The 25,570-nt window shown below is 44.0% G+C and overlaps 2 protein-coding genes across 2 annotated transcripts in view; both read right to left on the reverse strand.

Moving 5' to 3' along the window:
• Positions 1 to 15,924, reverse strand: part of LOC115144078 (protein transport protein Sec24C-like) — a 32,837-nt gene extending 16,913 nt beyond the window's left edge. Inside the window, 8 exon segments of the mRNA XM_029684773.2 lie at positions 6,838 to 6,980; positions 8,615 to 8,926; positions 8,929 to 9,237; positions 9,324 to 9,490; positions 9,577 to 9,709; positions 10,067 to 10,147; positions 10,543 to 10,721; positions 15,740 to 15,924. Of these exon segments, the coding sequence (XP_029540633.2) occupies positions 6,838 to 6,980; positions 8,615 to 8,926; positions 8,929 to 9,237; positions 9,324 to 9,490; positions 9,577 to 9,709; positions 10,067 to 10,147; positions 10,543 to 10,702 (1,305 nt within the window). The 5' untranslated portion in view covers positions 10,703 to 10,721; positions 15,740 to 15,924.
• On the reverse strand, positions 1,675 to 5,235 carry LOC135561209 (general transcription factor II-I repeat domain-containing protein 2-like). Its single transcript, XM_065002447.1, has 2 exons — positions 2,259 to 5,235; positions 1,675 to 2,078 (listed from the first exon to the last, which is right to left on the reverse strand). The coding sequence occupies exon 1, from the start codon at positions 4,049 to 4,051 to the stop codon at positions 2,702 to 2,704; it is 1,350 nt and encodes a 449-aa protein (XP_064858519.1). The 5' UTR covers positions 4,052 to 5,235; the 3' UTR covers positions 1,675 to 2,078; positions 2,259 to 2,701.
• Positions 15,925 to 25,570: the final 9,646 nt, after the last annotated feature.

Raw genomic sequence — 25,570 nt, forward strand, 5'->3', positions numbered from 1 at the left:
CCAGAAGGACGGCCATCTCTGCAGCACTCCACCAAATCAGGCCTTTATGGTAGAGTGGCCAGACGGAAGCCACTCCTCGGTAAAAGGCACATGACAGCCTGCTTGGAGTTTGCCAAAAGGCACCCAAAGGACTCTTAGACCATGAGAAACAAGATTCTCTGGTCTGGTGATACCAAGATTGAACTCTTTGGCCTGAATGCCAATATTCACACCATCCCTAAGGTGAAGCGTGGTGGTGGCAAAATCATGATGTGGGGCAGGGACTGAGAGACAGGATCAAGGGAAAGATGAACGGAGCAAAGTACAGAGATCCTTGATGAACCTGCTCCACAGTGCTCAGGACCTCAGAATGGGGCAAAGGTTCACTTTCCAACAGGGCAAAGACACTAAACAGTCAAGACAACGCAGGAGCGGCTTTAAGACAAGTCTCTGAATGTCCTTGATTGGCCTAGCCAGAGCCCAGACTTGAATCCAACCAAACATCTATGGAGAGACCTGAAAATATCTGTGCAGCGATGCTCCCCATATCCAACATGACAGAGCTTGAGAGGATCTGCAGAGAAGAATTAGAGAAACTCCCCAGATACAGGTGTGCCAAGCTTGTAGCATCATACCCAAGAAGACTCAAGGCTGTAATCACTGCCAAAGGCGCTTCAACAAAGTACGGAGTAAAAAGTCTGAATAGTTATGCAAATGTGATATTCCACTTCATTTGATACATTTTCAAAAAAGTAAAAACAGTGTTTTTGCTTTGTCATTATGGGGTTATTGTGTGTAGAATGATGAGGGGGGAGATTTTTTTTTTTTTAAATCAATTTTAGAATATAAGGCCGTAACGTAACAGAATGTGGAAAAAGTCAAGGGGTCTGAATACTTTCCGAATGCACTGTAAATTACATTTCTTTTTAGTACGATGACTATTTCATGTAACTCCAATGAGAGCAGACTGCCCATTACATTTATCACTTAATAAGCACATTTTTTTCACATTACTTTATTCAACGGTGGATTACCTTTCTCTCACTTCATTTGAAAACTTACTATTTCATTCCAAGTCATCATATCATCTGTGCTCAGGTAGTAGCAGCCAGCCATCTACACTACATGACCAAAAGTATGTGGACACATGCTTGCTGTACATTTCATTCTAAAATCATGGGCATTAATATGGAGTCCCCCCTTGCTGCTATAACAGCCTCTTCTGGGAAGGCTTTCCACTAGATGTTGGAACATTACTGCTATAACAGCCTCCACTCTTCTGGGAAGGCTTTCCACTAGATGTTGGAACATTACTGAGGGGACTTGCATCCATTCAGCCACAAGAGCATTAGTGAGGTCGGGTACTGATGTTGGGCGATTAGGTCTGGCTCGCAGTCGGGCATTCCAATTCAAAGATGTTCGATGGGGTTGAGGTCAGGGCTCGGAGCAGGCAAGTCAAGTTCTTCCACACCGTTCGACAAAAAAACATTTCCGTATGTACGTCGCTTTGTGCACGGGGGCATTGTCATGCTGAAACAGAAAAGGGCCTTCCCCAAACTGCTGCCACAAAGTTGGAAGCATAGATTCATCTAGAACAGGGGTCCCCAAACTTTTTCCTGTGAGGGCCACATAACTTTTCCCTTCTCTGATGGGGGGCCGGTGTCAGTTTGTAACAGAAAAAGTGTGACGATCGTAGGGGAGCTTAAAAAATTTATTGTTTTCCAGAAAGCCACACATAACCAAATAACCCTTTCCAGGTTCTTTACAGAAAAAAAGTCAGGAAACAAATAACACTATTAATGAAATAAATAATAACTAAATAACCCTCTCTGAGTTCTTCACAGAAAAAACAGGAAATAAATAATAACTAAATAACTCTCTCTGGGTTCTTCATAGAAAAAAAAGCCATGGAACATTAACTTTCTGTCGTGCCATGCACAATCTTAACAGATAAAAGTTCAGCTCAGTTGTCAGAGCAGAATCTCTCTGACACATATGAGCAGTCTCTTAAAGTTCTTGTGTTCCTTCCTTATAATCCTTTTGTAGGTTCCAGTAGGCTTGTAGACACCGCTGTTTGCAGCTCTCTCTCATCAACTTCCCTGTGAAAACCACAAAAGAAGCAGGTTGAGAAACTGAACTAAGTGATACAGCACCTACACAGCACAATACATTTCACTACCAGTATGGTTGTAAAGATGGATTTTATCCCAGTAGATTTTATTATGATTATATTTGTTTATGCTCAGAATGACTCATTCAAGTCAGAAAAGTGAGCTTACCTATGTATGTTCATCAGTGTGAACTGTGGGCCTGCATCTGGCTGGTGAGAAGTTGAATATCAGGTTCCATTCTAGTTACAGCCAGTCTCAAGCACTGATGCAAATGTTCATCTGTCAATCTTGATCTCATCGGGGTTTTCAGCAGTTTCATGCGAGAAAACTCGCAGATATAGGTGCTGCCAAAAACTGTGGACATTTTGTTTGGATATGTGTCGTTTGGGAGGGCGGCATAGAAGTCAATGAGACTGTTGGGCTTGAATGAGTCTTTCAGAACATCACAGTTCTGTAACTCAGCCAACTCAAACTGATATGAAGGCTGGGCTTCATCAATGTCGGCAACAAAGGGGTTCTGAAAAAGACGGATTTCTTTTGCATGAACATGTAGTTCACTGAATCGCACACCGAACTCCGCCTTCAGCATTTCCAGTGCTTCCACGCACTTTTCAGCTGGGAACGGGACCGCTGGGGGACAGGTTTTGGGTAGCAGGAAGATGGACGAAGTTGCGCTTTTTCACTTGTTCCAAAAGCAGCGCTAATTTCACCTCAAATGCTTTTATGTGTGAATACATGTCGCAAATGAGTTTCCCCTCGCCTTGTAGCTGCAAGTTAAGGCTGTTAAGTATTTCTGTCACGTCTGTTAAAAATGCGAGGTGCCATTTCCATTCTGGGTCGATCAGCTCTGGGACCGTTTTGTCTTTTAAATTAAGAAATGCGTTAATTTCGGGTAGCAGCTCGTAAAAACGCCTCAAAACTCTGCCCCGGCTCAGCCATCGGACCTCTGTGTAGTACAGCACATCTCCGTGCGTAGACTCCAGTTCAGACAGGAATTCTTGGAACTGCCTGTGTTTAAGTCCCTTTGCTCTGATGAAGTTTATGCACGACACCACAACCTTCATTACAGAATCCCACTTCAACACTTTGCAGCACAGTGCTTGCTGGTGAATTAGGCAGTGGACTCGTAGCGGGGCGGTGAGACCCCTTTTTTCCAACTCCCGGTTCATGCGTCCTATTAGACCGCAAGTTTCGCCCACCATGCTAGGAGCCCCGTCAGTCGTGATGCTAGCTAGCTTTGACCAGTCCAGGTCCAACTTCTCCATGGTTTGGCACACTTTGTCAAAAATATCCTCTCCCGTTGTAGTCCCTTTGAGACTTTGGAGGGCTGCCAGCTCCTCGCATATGTCAAAGTTTGCGCTAACTCCACGAATAAAAATGAGCAGTTGCGCTGTGTCTTGCACGTCTGTGCTCTCATCCAGTGCTAATGAAAAAAAGTCAAATTCTTTCGTCTTCTGCTGCAGCTGGGCATATACATTACTCCCAATTTCTTCAACTCGTCTGGTGATTGTACTCGCCGACAGACTTACGGCATTAAATGCATCTTTCTTCTCGGGACACACCTCCTCCGCGACAGCATCCATACATTTCTTAACAAACTCTCCATCAGTGAAAGGCTTACCGCTTCTTGCTATCAGTTTAGCAACCCGAAAGCTGGCCCGAACGGATGCCTGGTTCAGCTGAGCTTGGCGTACAAATGTATTCTGCTGACATAGTAGTCCACTTTTTAGCTTTGAGAGTTTGTCTGCTCGTATTTGGCCTTGCAAGCTATCGTACTTGTCTTTGTGACGGGATTCATAGTGTCGGCGAAGATAGTATTCTTTGAATACCGCCACCGTCTCTTGACAGATGAGACAAACAGCCTTTTCTTTGCATTGAACAAAAAAAAAATTGTTTGTCCACTGCAGGTTAAATACCCTGCATTCTGAATCAATTTTTCTCTTACCTAACCTTTTCGCCATTATTCCGTTCTCTCTTTGACAGGGCCGGGCCTAGGATTTTTTTTCTGGAGGCCAAATAGGAAAAAAATTCGATAGCGTCTCTGGTATTGTTCAGAGGGCCGGGCCAAATGTGCTGACGGGCCGTAGTTTGGTGACCACTGATCTAGAATATCATTGTATGCTGTAGCGATAAGATTTCCCTTCACTGGAACTAAGGGGCCTAGCCCAAACCATGAAAAACAGCCCAGACCATTATCCCTCCTCCACCAAACTTTACAGTTGGCATTATGCATTGAGACAGGTAGCACTCTCCTGGCATCTGAAAAACAACATTTGTCAGTCGGATTGCCAGATGGTGAAGTGTGATTCATCACTCCAGAGAAGGTGGTTCCACTGCTCCAGAGTCCAATGGCGGTGAGCTTTACACCACTCCAGCCGACGCTTGGCATTGCGCATGATCTTAGGCTTGTGTACAGCTGCTTGGCAATGGGGAAACCCATTTCATGAAGCTCCCTACTAACAGTTATTGTAATGACTGTAATGAATTGCTTCCAGAGGCAGTTTGGAACTCGGTAATGAGTGTTGCACCCAAGGACAGGGAATTTTTCATCGCTACACGCTTCAGCACTCGGCGGTCCCGTTCTGTGAGCTTGTGTGGCCTACCACTTCGTGGCTGAGCCATTGTTGCTCCTAAACGGTTGACCTGGGGCAGCTTACTTGTGTATATACAGTACCTGTCAAAAGTATGGACTCACCTACTCATTCAAGGGTTTTCCTTTATTTTTTACATTGTAGAATAGTGAAAACATGAAAAAAATGAACACATGGAATCATGCAGTAACCAAAAAAAAAAAAAAAAATAGTGTTAAATTAAAATATATTTTATATTTCAGATTCTTCAAAGTAGCCACCCTTTGCCAAGAGTGTCAAGCTGTCATCGAGGCATTCTCTGAACCAGCTTCATGAGGTAGTCACCTGCTTTAACAGGTGTGCCTTGTTAAAAGTTCATTTGTGGAATTTCTTTCCTTCATAAATGCATTTGAGGCAATCAGTTGTGTTGTGACAAAATAGCCCTATTTGGTAAAACACAAAGTCCATATTATGGCAAGAACAGCTCAAATAAGCAAAGAGAGACAACAGTCCATCATTACTTTAAGACATGAAGGTCAGTCAATTCTGAAAATTTCAAGAACTTTTAAAGTTTCTTCAAGTCAGTCGCAAAAACCATCGAGCGCTATGATGAAACTGGCTCTCATGAGGACCGCCACAGGAAAGGAATACCCAGAGTTGCCTCTGCTGCAGAGGGAGGATAAGTTCATTAGAGTTACCGGCCTCAGAAAATGCAGCCCAAATAAATGCTTCAGAGTTCAAGTAAAATACACATCTCAACAGCAACTGTTCAGAGGAGACTGTGTGAATCAGGCCTTCATGGTCGAATTGCTGCAAAGAAACCACTTTTAAAAGGAAACCAATAAGAAGAGACTTGCTTGGGCCAAGAAAAACGAGCAATGGACATTAGACAGTGGAAATCTGTCCTTTGGTCTGATGAGTCCAAATTTGAGATTTTTGGTTCCAGGTGCTGCGTCTTTGTGAGACGTATAGTAGGTTAACGGATGATCTCCACATGGGTGGTTCCCACCGTGAAGCATGGAGGTGGTGGTGTTATGGTGTTTCGCTGGTGACACTATCAGTGATTTATTTAGAATTCAAGGCACACATAACCGGCACGGCTACCACAGCATTCTGCAGCGATACGCCATCCCATCTGGTCTGCACTTAGTGGGACCATCATTTGTTTTTTTTAACAGGACAATGACCCAACACACCTTCAGGCTGTTTAGGGGCTATTTGACCAAGTAGAAGAGTGATGGAGTGCTGCATCAGATGACCTGGCCTCCACAATCACCTGACCTCAACCCAATTGAGACGGTTTGGGATGAGTTGGACCACATAGTGAATATGTTTAAGACTGCTAAATAAGAACCATCAATCAATTAGATGTATTGTCAGGTAGAGATACTTAAGCAACTGCTCTCTATCCCTCGTGTCTATCGCTCTTCCTCTCCTTGTCTTTCTGCTGGACCCACCGGCTTGCCTGGGGCAAGAACCAATGAGAACAGGCAGCTGGAGGCACATTGGATTCTGGTCATTGTAGTTAATTGCAACGTTTTCTGCGCTTAACTATGATGAGTTGGACAACATGAAATCTTTAGAGATATAGCACATTGAGCTCAGAAAAAAATATAAAACAAATGGAATTCAAATAATTGAACCAATGTCGGGCAATTAGTTATTTAAAAAAACGTAAATAAACACATTTCAGTTAATCGCTCAGCACTAAGGATAATGGGTTAAGGGGAAGGGCATAGGGGTTAGGAGGTAGACAGGACTTACTGGGCTGGGGATAGCGTCTGGGTCTATTCTATGTCTCGATTTCTGCACAGCCGGCAGCTCAGACGCTTGCTTTACATTCACAACAGAGATTTGTCCAGCAAATTATCAAATCAAACAAAACCAACAGAAAACAGGGGACAGAGAGAAGAGGACGTAAATAACTCAGTAGCAGGATTATTAGCTCCCTGACTGATTCTGTGATTATTGGTTATAGATTAGTCAGTCCTCAGAGAGAAGGCAAGCAAATCATCTGTGTTTGATGCACATGCTCAACAGACTGGGTTAAACTGTTAGGCTGCACGCACACACACACACACAACATACAGTCCAATACCCAACATCATTATCACCAATACACTATCACAAGATAAAGTGAGCATGTGTTACTAGGACGGATTGTGTGTGTGCCTTACCGGGCTGGGGATGGAATCAGGGTCCAGTCTCTTCTGTGCAGGGGGAACGGGTGCAGGGGCAGGGCCTGCTCCGTAGTTCTGTTGCCCGGAATATTGCGGGCCTGCATAGCCGGGCTGGGGCCCTCTAGGCTGCCCAAACGCACCTGAGGAAGAAAGTATTGATCGATTATAAACTCTACAGGGTCGGCTTACGTTCATTAGCTGGCAGACGTGACGTCCCAGAAACCCTGGACCCACTCTAATTCACATACCACCCCAACAGAGCCACAGATGATATTGCACTCCACACTGCCCTCACCCACACAGACAAAAGGAATACCTACGTAAATGCTGTTCATTGACTACAGCTCAGAGTTCAACACCATAGTCGCCTCCAAACTCATCACTAAGCTCAGGACCCTGGGACTTATCACCTCCCTCTGCAACTGGATCCTGGACTTCCTGATGGGCCGCCCCCCAGGAGGCAAGGCTAGGCAACAACACATCAGCCACACTGACCAACACGGGGGCTCCTCAGGGGTGGGCTTAGGCCCCTCCTGTGCGCCTGGTTCACCGACGACTGCGTGGCCGCGCACGGCTCCAACACAACATCATTAAGTTTGCTGACGATAACGGTTGTAGGACTGACTGATCACCGACGGCGATAAGGCAGCATATAAGGAACAAAAACCTGGCAGTGTGGTGCCACGACAACAACCTCTTCCTCAACGTCAGGAAGACAAAGAAGCTGATCGTGGACTACATGAAACAGAGCACACCCCCACCCACATTGATGGGGCAGTAGTGGAGTGGGTTGAGAGCTTCAAGTTCCATCCATGTCAACATAACTAAGGAACTAACATGGTCCACACACACAGTTGTGAAGAGGGCACGACAGCACCTCTGTCATCAGGAGGCTGAAAACATTTTGCATGGGTCATCAGATCCTCAAAAAGTTCTACAGCTGCACCGTTGAGAGCATCTTGAAGGGCTGCGTCACCACTTCGTACGCAACTGCAAAGCACCCGACTGCAAGGCGCTACAGGGGGTGGTGAGTAAGATCCAGAACATCACTGGAGCCGAGCTCCCTGTCATCCAGGACCTCTATACCAGGCGTTGCCAGAGGAAGGCCCAAACGTTTGGCCCGCGGGTGGTTTATTTGGCCCCCAAATTTGAGCAAAAAGAATAAATATTTTATTATTGTTGAACAAAGACTAAAAACACCAGGAAATCAGCTCCAAGTGACTTCAATTTAAGAAATCTGTTCCCAAGTATTCCCACGCACAATAGAGAGACGTGATCATATACAAATGTAAGAAAGGTTTAAAATGATTATGATTTAGGGAACATAACTATGGCTTCTTGCGGTCAATTTGCAGTCTACAAACTATTTGTAATTATGTTCCTAGTCACTTTACCCCTACCTATTTGTACATATATACTTTAATTACCTAGTACTCCAGCAAATTGACTTGGTACTGGTACTCCCTGTATATAGCCATGTTTATTTTTACTCTTGTGTTATTCACCATGTATTTACTCATAGTGTCACTATTTCTATGTTTTATTTTATATCTTTAACTCTGCATTGTTGGAAATGGTCCTGTAAGTAAAACACTTCACTGTTCGTCTACACCGGTTGTTTACGAAGCACATGACAAATAACATTAGATTTGATTGATTTGACTAGAATGACATTTGATTTCCACATCCATTCTGACTACCAAATACATTCTATTACAAAGCAAGCTAGTGGTCTAGCAGAAGATGAACAGGGGTTTGAACATGGTGTACTCACCATTCTGCTGGGTCGGGTATCCTCCCTGCATGCCAGGCTGAGGCGGCTGCTGTTGTTGCATGGGGCCGGGGGGAAGGTGATTGGCCTGCTGCTGGGACATGGAGGGGGGTGGAATGGGGCCTCGAGGAGAGGGCCCAGAGTGGAAGGGAGGGGGTCCGGGTTGGGACTGGGGCTGTGGACCTGGGTACTGGGAAGGGGATATAGAGATAGGTGGGAAGGGGCCAGATTGGGAGGAGGGAGGGAAAGAGTGCTGGGTGAGAGGAGGGGGACCAGAGTAGGAGGCCTGGGAGACTGGAGGAGGGGCGGAGTTGGGGAAGGGTTGCTGAGCAGGGGGCCAGGTGGGAAGGACTGCTGTTGGGAGACTGGAGGGGCCTGAGGTTGGCTGGGAGGGCCCAAGTATGGAGAGGAGGAGACGAAGGGTTGGGAGGGATGGTGGGCAGAGGGGAAGGGTTGTTGTTGGGGGGGAGGGGGGCCACCATAGTAAGGCTGGGAGGCTACAGGTTCACTGGGAGGGGGAGGCTGGGAGGGGGCAGCAGACAATGGGGGAGGAGCTTGCGTATAGGAGGGTGGGGCTGCAGAGGAGTATGCAGCACTGATTGGAGGCTGGGAGCTGGGATGGTGAGCTGGAGAAAGAAAATTCAGGTAACTAAGATTGTGTTTAGCAGGCGCAAAGTTTGGCACGAAATTCGTCAATCAATCCATTTCTTACCATATCCCGGCCCAACAGAGGTGGGGGGACCAGACCCAATCTGCATCCCTGACATCTGATTGGTAACCTGTTGCATGGGGGGCGGAGCACCGTACTGCTGGGAGTAGGAGGGGTGTGGCCCTGACAAGTTCATAGCACCTTGGCTATACTGCTGAGACACTGGCGACCTGGACACACAAACAACTTGTCACATACACACCTTCACACACATACAACACTGTCTATTATATATACTGTGTGTGTGTGGTCTGACCTGTGAGCTGGCTGGGCCATAGAGTGATTCATAGGTGGGGGTCCGTTCTGAGAGTCTCCCTGGGGATACTGGGAGTACGCCTGGGGGGTGGAGACTGGACGGGGGGCAGAGGTAAGGGGGCCTCTGGCAGGTCCTGAGAGAGAGGGGGGAGTTAGGCACCTGCCTGCAAATGACCACAGGTTTGAAGCACAGCGGATGGCATTCAGAACATCCTAACGATCAGCTAGGATGACCATTACGTCATCAACGTTAAAGATATGATTAGGCCTACTCCCAGACAGAAAAACCTGCAGATTCACACCACTCATTGGTCAAATGAGTCATCCTGAAGCTAGTCATCTCAGGTAAGAAACCTACACCTTAGATTTTGAACTTCAAGTGGGCCATGGGAACCCTTGCTCTCAACCAAATGATCAGCAGGCTGTAGAAGCATGTAGGTAGGGGAGAGGGGTGGCAGAGAGAGAGAGAGAGAGAGAGAGAGAGAAGTTACCTAAGTCAAGAGGAGAGGACAGGTCAGAGACAGGGTTAGCTGCCACAGCCTTAGAGGGAAAACTGGCATAGGGAGAGTAACCTGAAAGACAAGAAAGGAAAGAGACAGTGTACAGAGGCAAGAATAGGAATGTAGAAAGCCAGGGGGAATGGAGGAACACATACACGCATAATATGCCTATTCACGCAGGTCTCCACACACACACAAACAAACAGGAGTAGGAGCAACTAGAATCCCTATGGTTGTTGATGCATTCACACTACAATCAACCACATCCAAACACACACGAGCTGCCAGAAAAAGATGGTGGGAAAGGCAGGGGGTGGACTTTGCGATGGGTTCAGAGAAAGAGGGACAGAGACAAGTTTTACCTTGCAGACTGTAAGCTAGCTCGTGGGAGGAGGGAGAGAAACAGAGACAGAGTCGCTTGCGAGACAGAAGAGGTGGGTTAGGGTTAAGGAAAGAGAGAGACTTACCTTGTGGTGGAGCCCCAGGCTGGTAGGCTGTAGCGGGCCCGTTGTAGGGTCCGTAGGGGCCAGGGTAGCCCCCTCCCAGGGGAGCGTAGCTGGGCTGGCCATAGCCAGGCTGGGGCGGGCCGTACGGAGACGCCATGGGAGTCTGCTGGTTCATATTCATTCTCAGTTCATACCTGGAGCTGGGAGAGGTTAACATGCATTTAGCACCCCAAGCAGGGTTTGATTTATACCTTTGACTTCACTGCCCTAACAATACTAGTCTGGGCCAGCGTGGATCTATTGAAGTTCCAGGGCGTGCCCTGCTTTGTGCCCGGTTGTTGGAAGTGAACCCTGGCTATCTGAGCCGAAGAATTTAAAGTCAAGGTGGGGAGAAAAAAAAAGTTGATGTAGAATCCATAAAGGTTCCCCTAGAGGGAAAATATGCCCACTCAGCACAACCCGGCCAGCCCCTGTGTACTGGAGTCAGTATAGTACTGTAGGGCCCCGGGCCAACACTTAAGACATGGGCTCCATCTCAATAGCGTCCTCATCTCGCTCTCCATCAGTGCTGATGTGAACGATCTGGACAGCTGAGAGCAAATTACTAGAGAGCATCCTATCATGTGTCAGATCACTGCAGTAGAGAGAAAGACACTAGAGTTATGAAACATTTAAACTACTAATTGACCAACATCTGTTCAAATAGTTAAATTCCATTCAGGTCAGGTTTTTTGTGAGCCAACACCATTTCTCAGAGAGAAATCGAATCATTCTCAAGAGAAATCAAGTCAAGAACTAAGTGGGACACTGAAAGGCGTTGTTTTCATTAAGCAAATATTCAACCTAGCTCAGTGCAGAAATGTGGTAATTAACTACAACGACCATACTCCACTGCACCTGTTTCTGGCTCGGGCAGAGAGGGATCGGAGAGGAAGAAGCAATGCAAGAGGTTTAACTCTCGGGCAAAATCTGTCCAAAATAAGCCCAATGCTTTTCTATAGTCTTATTTTTGGACCTAATCTTGTCGCCTGCCTTCCCACCTTTGGGACAACTCCTATTGTTAGGGCGGAGACATGAACATCGTCATTTTATACAGATCTCTGGAGGGATACACTTCTATGCCTGCTACGTTGGTCTGTGTTTATCTAAACTGATCGCATGAGAGCAGAATGCATGATGAGAAGGATAGAGAGAGCTTGTGAAAGGATGCCTTATCTACTTTGAAGAACTAGTCAAATGACTGGGAGACAGCTCTGCAGCATTCTAAGGCAGGCTAGCCTTGCTAAATAGGATGACCCAAGACAGTACAGTATGGGGAGCACAGAGATAACAGTTTGTCTGGCTGGTTGGCTGGCTACTACCTGAGCAGAGATGATAACTTTAAAGGAATTCAAAACATTCAAATAAAAACCAATAATATACACAACTGAAACATTTCATTATTTTATAGTAAGTTCCTATTTTTCAATTGACGTCTAACCAATGTGGACCAGACAGAGACAATGGAATGTGTTCTGTTTCGCCAATTGAATATTCACTATTTTGGGCTTTGGAATCTCCATTAAAAAGCTCTAAAATCATTTTAGTGTCATTATTTCATAATGCATTTAATGTTTAAAAAAATATATATGTTTAAAAAATATATATAATCGAACCAAAACAGACCTCAAAAAGCACTAAATAGTCACAGCCCAAAACCTGCACAATGTGTCCAGAAAACATTTTCTCTTTTTGCATATTCTAATGTCTTTTTGGTCATAACTCCTGTGCTCCTTCTGCTGCATCTGTCCACCATCCCATTTACACACAGACAGCCATGTGTTTGACCTTTAAAATTGCTACCACAAAGCTTAGAGAAAACATGAAAACAATTTAGATATATCGTAAATTGCCCGTAAGGTTGAAAATATGATTTTTAGGCCATATCGACCAGCCATACTTAGTACACACTTGGCCCCGCCTACATCGGCCTGACAGGGCAATCTGATTTTGGCAAACAGGTCAGGTTCTTCCCCAATTCACCTTCTTTAAAAACACACCTAACCTAATTTCTCTTTATGTGAGCAAAAATGTAACCCTAGCTATACAGCACAAGTAGGATCAATCGACAGACCTTGTTGACACACAAGGCTCAATCAAATATCATGTGACTGGCTATAGCTGACAGCCATATAATGGATAGAATAGTGTCCTGTCCTCTGTACACTGACACTAGAGGCCAAGCTACACCACCCACTTGTCAAAAAGCCTGTTAGCTAGTTATTGAGCACCCATTCACTTAGCTACCTCACCAACAACACATCTTTCTTTTAAAGATGCAATATGTTCGTTTTTGGGCAACCCAACCAAATCCACATAGAAAAGTGAGTTCTAGATCTGTCGTTCTCATTGAAAGCCAGTCTAAGTGTTAGATATGTTCTATGTGCGCTATTTCTATGCTTCCTGTTCTTAAACTTTGTATTTTACATTCGGTGACGTCCACCAGCTGAAAATATAATATTTGTGGTTATTGAAAATATCTCACAGACGTTTATCACTGCTTGTTTTGTCAAATAAACTGAAATTAGGGGAACTAGTAGAATTTTTGAAACCAGGAAATGGAGGAGCGATTTCTGCATAGTGCAACTTTAAAACATCAAATGTGGTTACATATAATCTAAACGTAGCAAATTATTTCTCATGAGAGGGCCATAAAGAATAACTAGTAATGCTGCATACTCCAATAAAGTTAATCTGACCTTTCTGGTTCAAATAGTTTTGAATTGCTGGGGTGTAGCCACTTTTGGAGGACACAAGCTCAAGTACACAGTAGAAATGTGATAAAAATAAGAAATATTTTATGACGTATTTCCTATTCAACAAAACTGTTTGAATAAGGCTTGAAATGACATGTGCTTTCTAAATAAAGCATAAGCAAATTATAAAGCCCCAAACTATACGCTTTCCCCTCCCTTATAACTGTAAAATACATATTTGCATGTTCGGTGTTAGAGAAAATGTGCTAATTCTCTAAATGTCACTCTTGATCAAAACATCTGCCCTGACCTCTGAACGTCACACAGAGCTAGCTCTGGCTTGGCTTCCTGAACTCGTCCAGGAACTCGCCTTTCACCTAATATTAATCTCATCCATCTCTGACAAACAGAAAGTGTTTGTTAAAAATCCATGACTTATTTTTATTCAAATAGAATTCTTTGTCACTTACCGTGAAATGCTCACTTTACAAGCCCTTAACCAGCAATACAGTTAAGAAAACAGAGTCAAGAAAATATGTACTAAATAATCTAAGTACTAAGTAAAGTGACTGTGCATAGATGATTAACAGTGAGTAGCAGCAGTTTAAAAACAAAGGGGGTGGGGTCAATGTAAATAGTCCGGGTGAACATTTGATTAATTGGTCAGCAGTCTTATGGCTTGGGGGTAGAAGCTGTTAAGGAGCCTTTTGGACTTAGACTTGGCTACAAATTGATCTCGGAATGTGCTATAGTGATGAAACCACTCGACTGCTGCTCTATGGTGTAAGGATTGCAGACATGTGCTTTGTCAGTGGCTGTGATGGAAGGTTCAGCCAGGAGTTGGACAGTCGGAAGACCAAATTAAATGGTAGGAGGGACATCCCAGTGTTTTCATATTTCACATCCCACGTCACACAGGCACAACACAAATATACTACTGTGTCTGTGGGAACCAGGGCTATCGCTCAATGCAAGCTGTGGTGTCCACAGATCGATTTATAAGCAAAAATGACAGTCGGAACCGGTACCAGAACCACACAGGTCTCCTAAACAGGGGACTTTACATCTAAGAGGTTAAAAATCTGGTTAAAGGCATTAACCTAGTCTGCCTAGACCTGACCTGGATGTTAACTCATTGACTTGCTGGCCTCATCTAACATAATTTGCATATATTAGCTAGCTAGCCACTGGTTAGCCCAATATTGAACTAAAGGTGCCTTAAAGTCACTCCTTAGTCCAAGGACCTTAAATGTTCGATTCTCAATTGCGATGTGGTTCTAGAAACATAAATCCCTATACTTTCATATTACATCAAAAATAATTTCACAAACTACACACTTAGTGTACACCGTTTAAACACAGTTTCAGCCAACAGTATTGTTCGGTGACAACAGTCTGCCATTTACACAGGTGTTCGGGGGAGGAAGCAGATAGCTAACATTAATTAGCACATGCAGTCCACTCTGTCTTTCCTAAGCAATCCTGTAACATGGAAATATATACCTGTGTGGGAACCCTAACCATATTTTTATTTTTTTAAGTGTGTGTCAATTTAACCTATTGTTTTTAGATTTTTTTTCTTCTTCTTTCTTGTCAATATTAAAATATAAGGTCCTTATGCTTCCAAATCCGTACCGCAGCCTTCATCCAATGACTTGTGTAGTGTAATGGCACTGAGAGTCATGATTAAGGACTAGCCACTGCACTGGTTACCTTAGCTAACTAGCCACCTCGGCTGTAGCATTATTATATGATGACAAACACGGGTTCATTCGACACAGCTCTTTAAATAATTCAAGGTAACAGGTGCCACGGCTAGAAATACAATACCGTTGGATCTGTGTACTGTAGCTATTAACAGTTAGCGTTAGCTACAGAGCGTAACGGGCCTGTTGAAGGAAGAAACTGTCAAACGTGCTGAGCTACAGCTGACTGGCTGACTAGCTAAAGTTCATTGGATAGCCTACGTCTGTTTAGCAACTGGTTATCGTTCAAACGGCGAATTTGCTTGATCTATACAGCCCATTAAAGTGTGTTCAACTTCAATGGACAAGAGAGGCGGTATTTTAGGTTGTTGTCCCGTGAACTAACGTTTAACTACCAGCTAGAGACAAGCAGTTGCGTTAACTAGCGCGGGTAACTAAGGCTAGTTCTAGTTGGCTAACTAACCCATGTCGCATTTCACCGGGCTACGGTAGCTAAATCAATATTCATTTTTGTGATCAGAGAAACAATCAGCTTCTATACACGGCCTTGAGTAAAACACCACTAGCTAGCTAACCTTCATGTCAGTTGACGTCTTTGGGCCTACATACACGGAGTTGATTCATGACAATAATCAGCACTCGCAGCAACTGAATCAGCTAAATAATGGAGCGTACAGCCAGTATCCTGCTGACGTTAGGTAGCTATGCTACCACCGATTTCTAATGTTTGCTTTAAAGGAACTGAAATTCTTCACCAAGATACAACTCGACACTCACCTCAAAACTGGATAAAATAACGAGTTAGCCAAGAGATCGGTTGTCCCTGCTCACAACCGGTTCCGAAGGCCAGTGGCCGTCAAACTATTGCCGATGTCCGTCCTGGGGTGTTTCGCTAATCCTTTCCTCTCTGGTTTCTCTCCAAGCGGACATTCGCACCGGAACTGTCGTAGGTAGCTGTCTGCCACGTCCACATCCGGACACTGCGTCAGCTGAGCGCTCAATAACAACAGGGAGGTTAAGTTAAGGTTGTGAATTATGTAAATATATGGTTTATTACACCTTTAACAGTGTATGGAACGTAAAGTTTCCTATTGCAGTTATCAATCTCCCTAAAATTGTATCTAACATTTTATTGTTTCGGTCTCAGAGGTTGATTCTACTTCATCATGGTGCTGTCCTTATCTACTAAACAAAAATTGTTAAATCTTTTTTAGGCCTGCTTATTTCCGAACTGAATAGGTATCTGCTGTCTGTCTTGGAAAGTTGTAACTTGTTGTAGGGACACTCATGTGGAGTTGAACGTCACTGGTCACATGTTTGTTATGCCTACTCAGGTGACAAGGAAGTGATGGCACAGATGAGCAGGTGGAGTTAATTTTTATTTATTTATTAACAACAAATCAATACATAAAGCACATGAGGGAACACAAGCATACATTGATTACAAACAATGGACAATCGAGCTAGGGGTACAATATCACATTACAATTACAGAAGGACCTTAAGGGACATACATATACTTACAATTCTAACCGCTGTTTTGTTAGTATGAGCAGGTGGAGTGTGACTTGCAGTATTGGGTGAGATGATGCGAGGCGGGATAGGCGCCAGGTTCAAACCCAAACTGAAGCCTGCAAAATGGAAGCCAAATACTTTCTCCTTTTTGTCAAATACAGGAGACATGTTACGGTCCTAAAAACCCTGAGCAGTCGACGGATAGTGAACTCTCGGGAAATTGAACCTGTACAACAGGTGAGGTGAAGGCTTCTAAGCCTAACCCCAATGATCAGGAAAATGCCTGAGATTACTCTGGCCCAATGGGAGTACGATTCATGGATAAAGTGGATCCATGCCTTTTGGTCAATCCATTTGTGGTATCAGACTGAGTAAAGGAGTTGAGTTTTGTCAAAGTATCCAGAAGGTGATTTGTGTGTCTGCTGCACAGATGGAGAGGGTACTACGTTTTGTGACGAGAGCTGTGTTCTGCTTTGCTCTCCGAAACAGAGCCACTGAAAATAGTAATAACTGGGGTGGCATTGAGTGTTCAGAGTTTCAGATTCAGGGTGTTTAGTAGTCACATATACAGGGTTGCAGGTGTGGAAATCTTAGGCACAGGATGGTAAAAAACAACAATAGAAATAGCACTACATATACTGAACAAAAATATATGAGCTGAAATAAAAGATGCAAAAAAATCTTATTTCTCTATTGGCCAATCTAAAATGTTGTGCACATATGTTTACATTCCTGTTAGTGAGCATTTCTCCTTTGACACGATAATCCATCCACCTGACAGGCGTGGCATATTAAGAAGCTGATTAAACAGCATGATCATTACACAAGTGCACCTTGTGCTGGGGACAATAAAAGGCCACTCTAAAATGTGCAGTTTTATCACACAACACAATGCCACAGATGTCTCAAGTTTTGAGGGAGAGTGCAATTGGCATGCTGACTGCAGGAATGTCCACCAGAGCTGTTGCTAGAATTGAATGTTCATTTCTTTACCATAAGCTCCTCCAACTTCATTTTAGAGAATTTGGCAGTACGTCCAACTGGCCTCACAACCGCAGACCACATGTAACCAGGACCTCCACTTCCGGCTTCTTCACCTGCGGGATCATCTGAGAACAGCCACCCGGACAGCTGATGAGGAGTATTTCTGTCTGTAATAAAGCCATTTTGTGGGGATGGGGGCAGAGTAAAAGTAATTTGGGGAGGTGGGGGAAAATGTCCATGGGGGAGCAGCATGTAAGGTTTACCGCTGAGGGGGTGTGGGGGGAAATGTACATAGGGGGAGTGGGGAGCAGGTAGCTGACTAGTGGTGGCTATTCGGCAGCCTGATGGTCTCAGGGTAGAAACTATTGGCCAGTCTACCAGTTTTGTCCATGAAGCTCCTGTACTGCCCGCGTCTGAATTATTGAGGTGGGAAGAACAGGGCATGGCTTGGGTGGCTGGGGTCCCTGAAGATCTTGGGCTTCCTGCAGCACCTGTTGTTGTAGGTGTGCACCCAATGGTGCGTTCGACTCCACGTATCACCCTCTGAAGCGCTTGCAGTCCACGGCAATGGAGTTGCCGTACCAGGCTGTGATGCAGCCTGGCAGTATACTCTCAATGGTGTTCCTGTAGACACTGAGGGCCCTCAGAGACAGGCCAAATTTCTTCAGCCTCCTGAAGTTGAAGAGTCACAGTCGTGCCTTCTTCACCACGGTGTCCGTGTGGTTCACCCATTTCAGCTTCTCTGATGATGGAGTTGGAACTATGTGAGGCTATGCAGGGAACTATAGGGAACTATGGTATTGAAGGCCGAGCTGTAGTCGATAAACAGCATCCGCATATATGCAATCCTTTTGTCCAGGTAGGTAAGGGAAGTGCAATAGCGATTGCGTCGTCCGTGGATCTGCCAGGGCGGAAGGCCTGAGTGTGTCGGGGAGGGAGGAGGTCATATGGTCTTTGACTAGCCTCTCGAAGCACTTCATGATGACGGAAGTGAGTGCTACTGGTCGATAGTCATTCAGTTCAGTTACTTTCCCTTTCTTTGGCACAAGTATGATAATGGACATCTTGAAGCAGGTGGGTATAGTGGCCTGAGCTAGGGAGCGATTGAAAATGTCCAAGAACACAATAGCCAGCTGGTCTGCACATGCTCTGAGGGCACGGCTAGGGATGCCGTCTTGGCCGGCAGCCTTACGAGAGTTAACACGTTTGAATGACTTACACACGTCCACTGTGGAGACTGTGCATGTGCAACCCACTTTGTCATTGGGGGCTCTCCTCGCCAGCTCAGGGTCATTGTGTTCGAATCGTGAGAAAAAGGTGCTTAGCTCCTCCAGTAGGGTGGCGTTGGTGACCGCGATGTGGCTGGCTTTCTTTTTGTAATCCGTGATCGTTAGGAGCCACATACGCCTTGTGTCCAACCTGCTAAATTGCTCCTCCACTTTGTCCCTATACGTGTTTCGCCATCTTGATCGATCTGCGTAGGTTGTATTTATACTGTTTAACCAAACTATTGTTCCCGGTCACTTTGCCCTGGTTATAATCAGCATTTCGCTCTTTCAGTTTTCCTACAAGGCTGCTATCAATCCACGGTTTTTGATTCGGGAACAGTTTTTAAAGACATTATCAGTGCATTTTTTTATGAATCAGGTGACTGAGTCAGCGTATTCATTGATATCATCTCCAGAGGTGACATGGGACATATTTCAGTCCATGTGATCAACAGTCTTGGAGCGTGAATTCTGATTGGTTCGACCAACGCTGTACAGACCTGACCACCGGAACATCCATCTTGAAATAAATCCAGCTGAAATAAATCACTCTCTACTATTATTCAGACATTTCACATTCTTACAATAAAGTGGGGATCCTCACTGACCTAAGACAGGGAATTTTTACTAGGATTAAATGTCAGGATTTGTGAAAAACTGATTTTAAATGTATTTGGCTAAGGTGTATGTAAACTTCTGACTTCAACTGTACAACAAAGTGTCTTGTCTGCCGGAAAACCACACAAAGAAGTAGGTGAGCAGCATCTGCAGTGACTTGAAGGCATCTTCATCAAAAAACTGCATGACCTTTCATCATATAGTTTTTGCAAAGTTCACACTTTAAAAGTCGGTTACCAATGATGGTCACTGACTAGACAAAAATGTTTCCGCTTGAATGTGCCCTCAGTCAAGCTCTGGCCTGTCTGCTGATGAATTCCTCTCCTGTAGGCAACAACATCTTTGTAGCTGAGATCTGTCAGTTACTAGTGGAGAGTGTGAAGCAGAGCCCTGAGAGGATGGCCTATATCAGGGGTAGTCTACTCAACTACTATTGGAGAAGGTCCTAGGTGGAAAAGGTCCGGATGGATATTGTAATTTATCGTCATAGTAACAAACTCCCACCGCTCAACCCCAAACTGTTCACACCCCTGTTGTTGGTGGAAAGAAAATGTTTCTGTTTTTAAGATAATTTCTTGCAATTCTACACATTTTGCCATGAGGCGGAGATAACTTTTTGTAATTTTAAAGCTAATCTCCTGAAATTCTCTACATGTTGTCATGTCTTATGTGTGTATAATACCTGAGTGACTCAACAAAATCCATTGGGGCCCCCATGGGCACATAATCCGGCCACAATAAGATTTAGATAGCTAGTTAGCCTAATTTACCAACCTTCACATCTGTCAGTAAATGACCACTGCCCATGCACTACCAAACTGCCCATGCATTACCACATCTCGAAATGGCACCTTGTGCATTCTGTTATTGCAACTCTCAACAGCATTATAATGAAAGCCTGACTAAGTAACATTTTTAAATAAATTGGGGTATTGACCCTGTTCTGGTTGCAGATCCGGACTGCAGTCCGCCAGTTGAGTATGGCTGGTTTATGTTCTGATGGACAAGGTTCAGCCCGGCCTGTTCACAACTTCCTCCTGAGAGTGCGGACGCCACTCAAACTCAGCCCCTGTCTAACCGAGCTTGGCGTATTTGGGGCCAACATCAAGTACATTCATAGACCCATCTGTATATATTCCTTTCTTGACAACTTTACAGAAAGATGGCTATACAACTACAAAAAAATATATCCTGAGGTGTTTATTTCTTGGTCTGACGAGAGAAAATCTAAACTATTGTTACTAAGCCCTTGCAGAGAAACCACATGACCAAAATCACATAACGGGTGTTACATCATAGAGAGGGCAGAGCAAGCCTTAAACAGGAAGCTCACCACGCAAAGCACAGATCAGTGACATAGCTTTTTTTCTTTTTTTGATGTTATATATGTTAAGGTTATAAAACTGTCAAATAATACACTGTCCCAAATTGTGATGTAATGCATAATAAAGTTGCCCATTTTTTGTTGTTGATGTCCCACTTTACCAATCACACTGTAGCTAGCTAAAGTAGGACAGCTTGGAGTAGCTAAAGTTGGACAGTCTTATAGGCTTTTCCAATGGAGGAAAGAGATCCAGTTTACAATAGGGACCCCCTGTGCAATAGTATCTAATAATTCACAACAATACACACAAATCTAAAAAATAAAAATGTCGGAATGGCATTGACTAAAATACAGTAGAATAGAATACAGTATATACATATGAGATGAATAAAGCAGTATGTAAACATTATTAAATTGACTAGTGTTCCATTATTAAAGTGGCCAGTGATTCCAAGTTTATGTATATAGGGCAGCAGCCTCTAAGGTGCAGGGTTGCGTAACTGGGTGGAAGCCGGCTAGTGATGGCTATTTAACACTCTGATGGCATGAGATAAAAGCTGTTTTTCAGTCTCTCGGTCCCAGCTTTGATGCACCTGTACTGACCTCGCCTTCTGGATGATAGCGGGGTGAACAGGCCGGGGATTGGGTGGTTTATGTCCTTGATGATATGTATTCCTCTTGTTCAAATGGAATAGGGCAGTGTGCAGTGCGGTGAAATGGGTCTAGGGTGTCAGGTAAGGTAGTGATATGATCCTTAACTAGCCTCTCAAAGCACTTCATGATGACAGAAGTGAGTGCTACGGGGCGATAGTCATTTAGTTCAGTTACCTTTGCTTTCTTGGGTACAGGAACAATGGTGGACATCTTGAAGCAAGTGGGGACAGCAGACTGGGATAGGGAGAGATTGAATATGTCAGTAAACACTCCAGCCATCTGGTCTGCGCATGCTCTGAGGAAGCAGCTAGGGATGCCGTCTGGGCTGGCAGCCTTGCAATGGTTAACACGCTTAAATATCTTACTCACGTTGGCCACAGAGACGGAGAGCCCACAGTCCTTGGTAGCCGGCCACGTAGGTGGCACTGTGTTATCCTCAAAGCAGGCAAAGAAGGTGTTTAGCTTGTCTGGAAGCAAGACGCCGGTATCCGTGACATGGCTGGTTTTCCCTTTGTAGTCGTGGTTGACTGTAGACCCTTCCACATACAGTATGTCTTGTGTCTGAGCCATTGAATTGCAACTCCACTTTGTCTCAGTACTGACGTTTTGCCTGTTGCCTTACGGAGGGAATAACTACACTGTTTGTATTCGGCCATATTAATGAGGTGGTTTGTGCTTTCAGTTTTGCGCGAATGCTGCCATCTATCCACGGTTTCTGGTTTGTGTAGGTTTTAATAGTCACAGTGGGTACAATATGTCCTATACACAGTGATGTAAAGTAATTAAGTAAAAAATACTTTAAAGTACTAACCTACTTGTGTAGTTTTTGGGGGTATCTGTACTTTACTAATAATATTTTTGACAACTTTTACTTTAACTCCACTACATTCCGAAAGAAATAATGTACTTTTTACTCCTTACATTTTCCCTGGCACCCAAAAGTACTCGTTACATTTTGAATACTAAGCAGGACAGGAAATTTGTCCAGTTCACGCACTTATCAAGAGAACATCCCTGGTCATCCCTACTGCTTCTGATCTGGCAGACTCATTAAACACAAATGCTTAGTTTGTAAATTATGTCTGAGTGTTGAACTGTGCCCCTGGCTATCTGTAAATATAAAAAACAAGAAAATTGTGTCTTCTGGTATAAGGAATTTTAAATTATTTATACTTTTACTTTTGATACATACAGTAAGTACATTTAAAACCAAATACTTTTAGACTTTTACTCAAATACTATTTTACTGGATGACTTTCACTTTTTTTTGTCATTTTCTTTTAAGGTATCTTTATTTTTACTCAAGTATGAAAATTGGGTACTTTTCCCACCACTGCATACACTTCCTGATGAACTCAGTCACCGTATACGTGTATTCGTCAATGTTATTCTCAGAGGCTACCCGGAACATATCCCAGTCCGAGTTATCAAAACAATCTTGAAGCATGGATTCCGATTAGTCAGACCAGCTTTGAATAAACCATAGCACGGGCACTTCCTGTTTGAGGTTCTGTCCATAGGAAGGGAGGAGCAAAATTGAGTCGTGATCAGATTTGCCAATGGGAGGACATTTTGAAAAGTTGAGTAGCAGTGGTCCAATGTTTTTCCAGAGCGAGTACTACAGTCAATGTGTTTGGTAGAACTTCGGTAGCGCTATTCCTCAAATTTACTTTGTTAAAATCCCCAGCTACAATACATGTGGCCTCAGGATATGTGGTTTCCAGTTTGCATAAAGTCCAGTGTAGTTCTATGAGGATCGTCGTGGTATCTGCTTGAGGGGGAATATACATGGCTGTGACTATAACCAAAGATTATTCTCTTGGGAGGTAATACGGTCGGCATTTGATTGTGTTGTATTTTAAGACGGGTGAAAAAAGGGAATTGAGTTTCTGTATGTTATCACAATCACACCATGAGTAGTTCATGAAACATACACTCCCGCCTTTCTTCTTCCCAGAGAGTTCTTTATTACTGTCTGTGCGATGTACTGAGAACCCAGATGGCTGTATGGACGGGGACAGTATATCCAGAGAGAGCCATGTTTCCGCAAAACAGAGTATGTTACAATCCCCGATGTCTCTCTGGAAGGAGATCTTCGCCTTGAGCTCATCTGCTTTATTATTCAGAGACTGAACATTTGCAAGTAATATCCTTGGAAGCGGTGGATGGTGTTCACACCTCCTGAGTTGGACTAGAAGTCCACTCCGAATACCTCTTCTCCGCCGCCAGTGTTTTGGAGCAGCCTCTGGAATACGTTCAATTGCCCTGGGGGGTACAAACAAAGGATCCAATTCGGGAAAGTCATATTCCTGGTCGAAGTACTGTTGAGTTACGCGCCGCTCTGATATCCAAAAGTTCTTTCCAGCTGTATGTAATAACACACAACAATTCTGGACATGGTGCTAAATGAGTATGATGGACAGACATCTGCTGAGGACCAAGAGTGATGAGCTCAGAATCACATTAGTGGAAAGCAAGACTGTTCTCCAGTGGTGTAAAGTACTTAAGTACGAAATACTTTAAAGTACTACTACCCTGGTCATCCCTACTGCCTCTGATCTGGCAGACTCACTAAACAGGTGCTTCGTTTGTAAATTATGTCTGAGTGTTGGAGCGTGCCCCCTGGCTATCCATATATAAATAAAGAAATAAATAAAAACATGAAAATGGTGCCACCTGGTTTGCTTAATATAAGGAATTTGAAATGATTTATACTTTACTTTTGATACTTAAGTATATTTGAGCAATAACATTTACTTTTGATACTTAAGGATATTTAAAACCAAATACTTTTGAAATTTTACTCAAGTAAGATTTTACTGGGTGACTTTCACTTTTACTTGAGTCATTTTCTGTTGAGGTATCTTTCCTTTTACTCAACCTTGGGTACTTTTTCTACCACTGCTGTTCTCAGGGCAGGCCTGGTTGTAGCTAGACATGTTTGAGTCGCTTCAGGGACAATTTCTTTTGCATTTTAGCTAGCCCTAACTCTTTTCCTAACCTTAACCCAATTCTCCTAATGGAGGTGTGGTGGAGAGAGTGGCAGTGCAAGACAATCCACTCCTCATCTGACCTGCACTGCCCTCTATCACATTACTAGAGGAACTGCACAGGACGGTAACGATAAGTGCCCTTTGACCACAGAGAAAATTGCTGCTCCCCAGCTAAAGTAACATTTTTCTTTTACCTGGTTTTGACTGTAGAATCAAACATGTGCTCTTATTGCTTGTGTAGATCAAGAATGAGCCTGATGGAGGAAGGAAAGCAGCGAGCGGTTTGCTGATTTCAACATTGTGAACAGAGTGCCATATGGTGGCAGTGGGGTTATGGTATGGGCAGGCATAAGGTGCAGACAACGAACACAATTGCATTTTATCGATGGCAGTTTGAATGCACAGAGATACCATGACTAGATCCTGCAATTCATCCGCCGCCATCACCTCATGTTTCAGCATGATAATGCACAGTCCCATGTCGCAAGATCTGTACACAATTCCTGGAATCTGAAAATGTCCCTGTTGTTCCATGGCCTGTATACTCACCAGACATGTCACCCATTGAGCATGTTTGGGATGCTCTGGATCGACGTGTACGACAGCGTGTTCCAGTTCCCGCCAATATCCAGCAACTTTGCACAGCCATTGAAGGGGAGTCGGACAACATTTCACAGGCCGCAAACAACAGCCTGATCAACTCTATGCGAAGGAGATGTGTCGCGCTGGTAGAGGCAAATGGTGGTCACACCAGATACTGACTGGTTTTCTGATCCATGCCCCTACTTTTCTTTTAAGGTAGGCCTATCTGTGACCAAAAAAATGCATTCTGTATTCCCAGTCATGTGAAATCCACAGATTCCTAATGAATTTATTTCAATTGACTGATTTCCTCATATGAACTGTAACATAGTAAAATCTTAGAAATTGTTGTGTTCATATTTTTTATCAGTATACTTTCAATCCGTTTGTCTGCATATTTCAAGACATGGCATAAATATGAGGACGATTCTCTTTATTTTTGGGGGGGACCAAAAACGTGGAAATGAATCAATCCGTCATCACTAACACAGTGGAAAAATCGAATAATTTATTATTGAAATAGCATGGGCGACCGAGAAAAATACATGTATACAATTTAAGGCCAAGTGGCAAACAAATAATGCAGGCACTAGGGATGGGGGTGTGAGCATGTGGGTCTGGGTAGATGAGATGTAGTCACTGATTGTGTGAGTCTGTAAGTTGTTGTTCG

Source organism: Oncorhynchus nerka, linkage group LG16, assembly GCF_034236695.1.
Source record: "Oncorhynchus nerka isolate Pitt River linkage group LG16, Oner_Uvic_2.0, whole genome shotgun sequence".
Classification (NCBI taxonomy): domain Eukaryota; kingdom Metazoa; phylum Chordata; class Actinopteri; order Salmoniformes; family Salmonidae; genus Oncorhynchus; species Oncorhynchus nerka.

Bases quoted from the DNA above. Each gene is read 5' to 3' on its own strand.
- LOC135561209 (XM_065002447.1), bottom strand. From the start codon at position 4,051: ATGGCGAAAAGGTTAGGTAAGAGAAAAATTGATTCAGAATGCAGGGTA.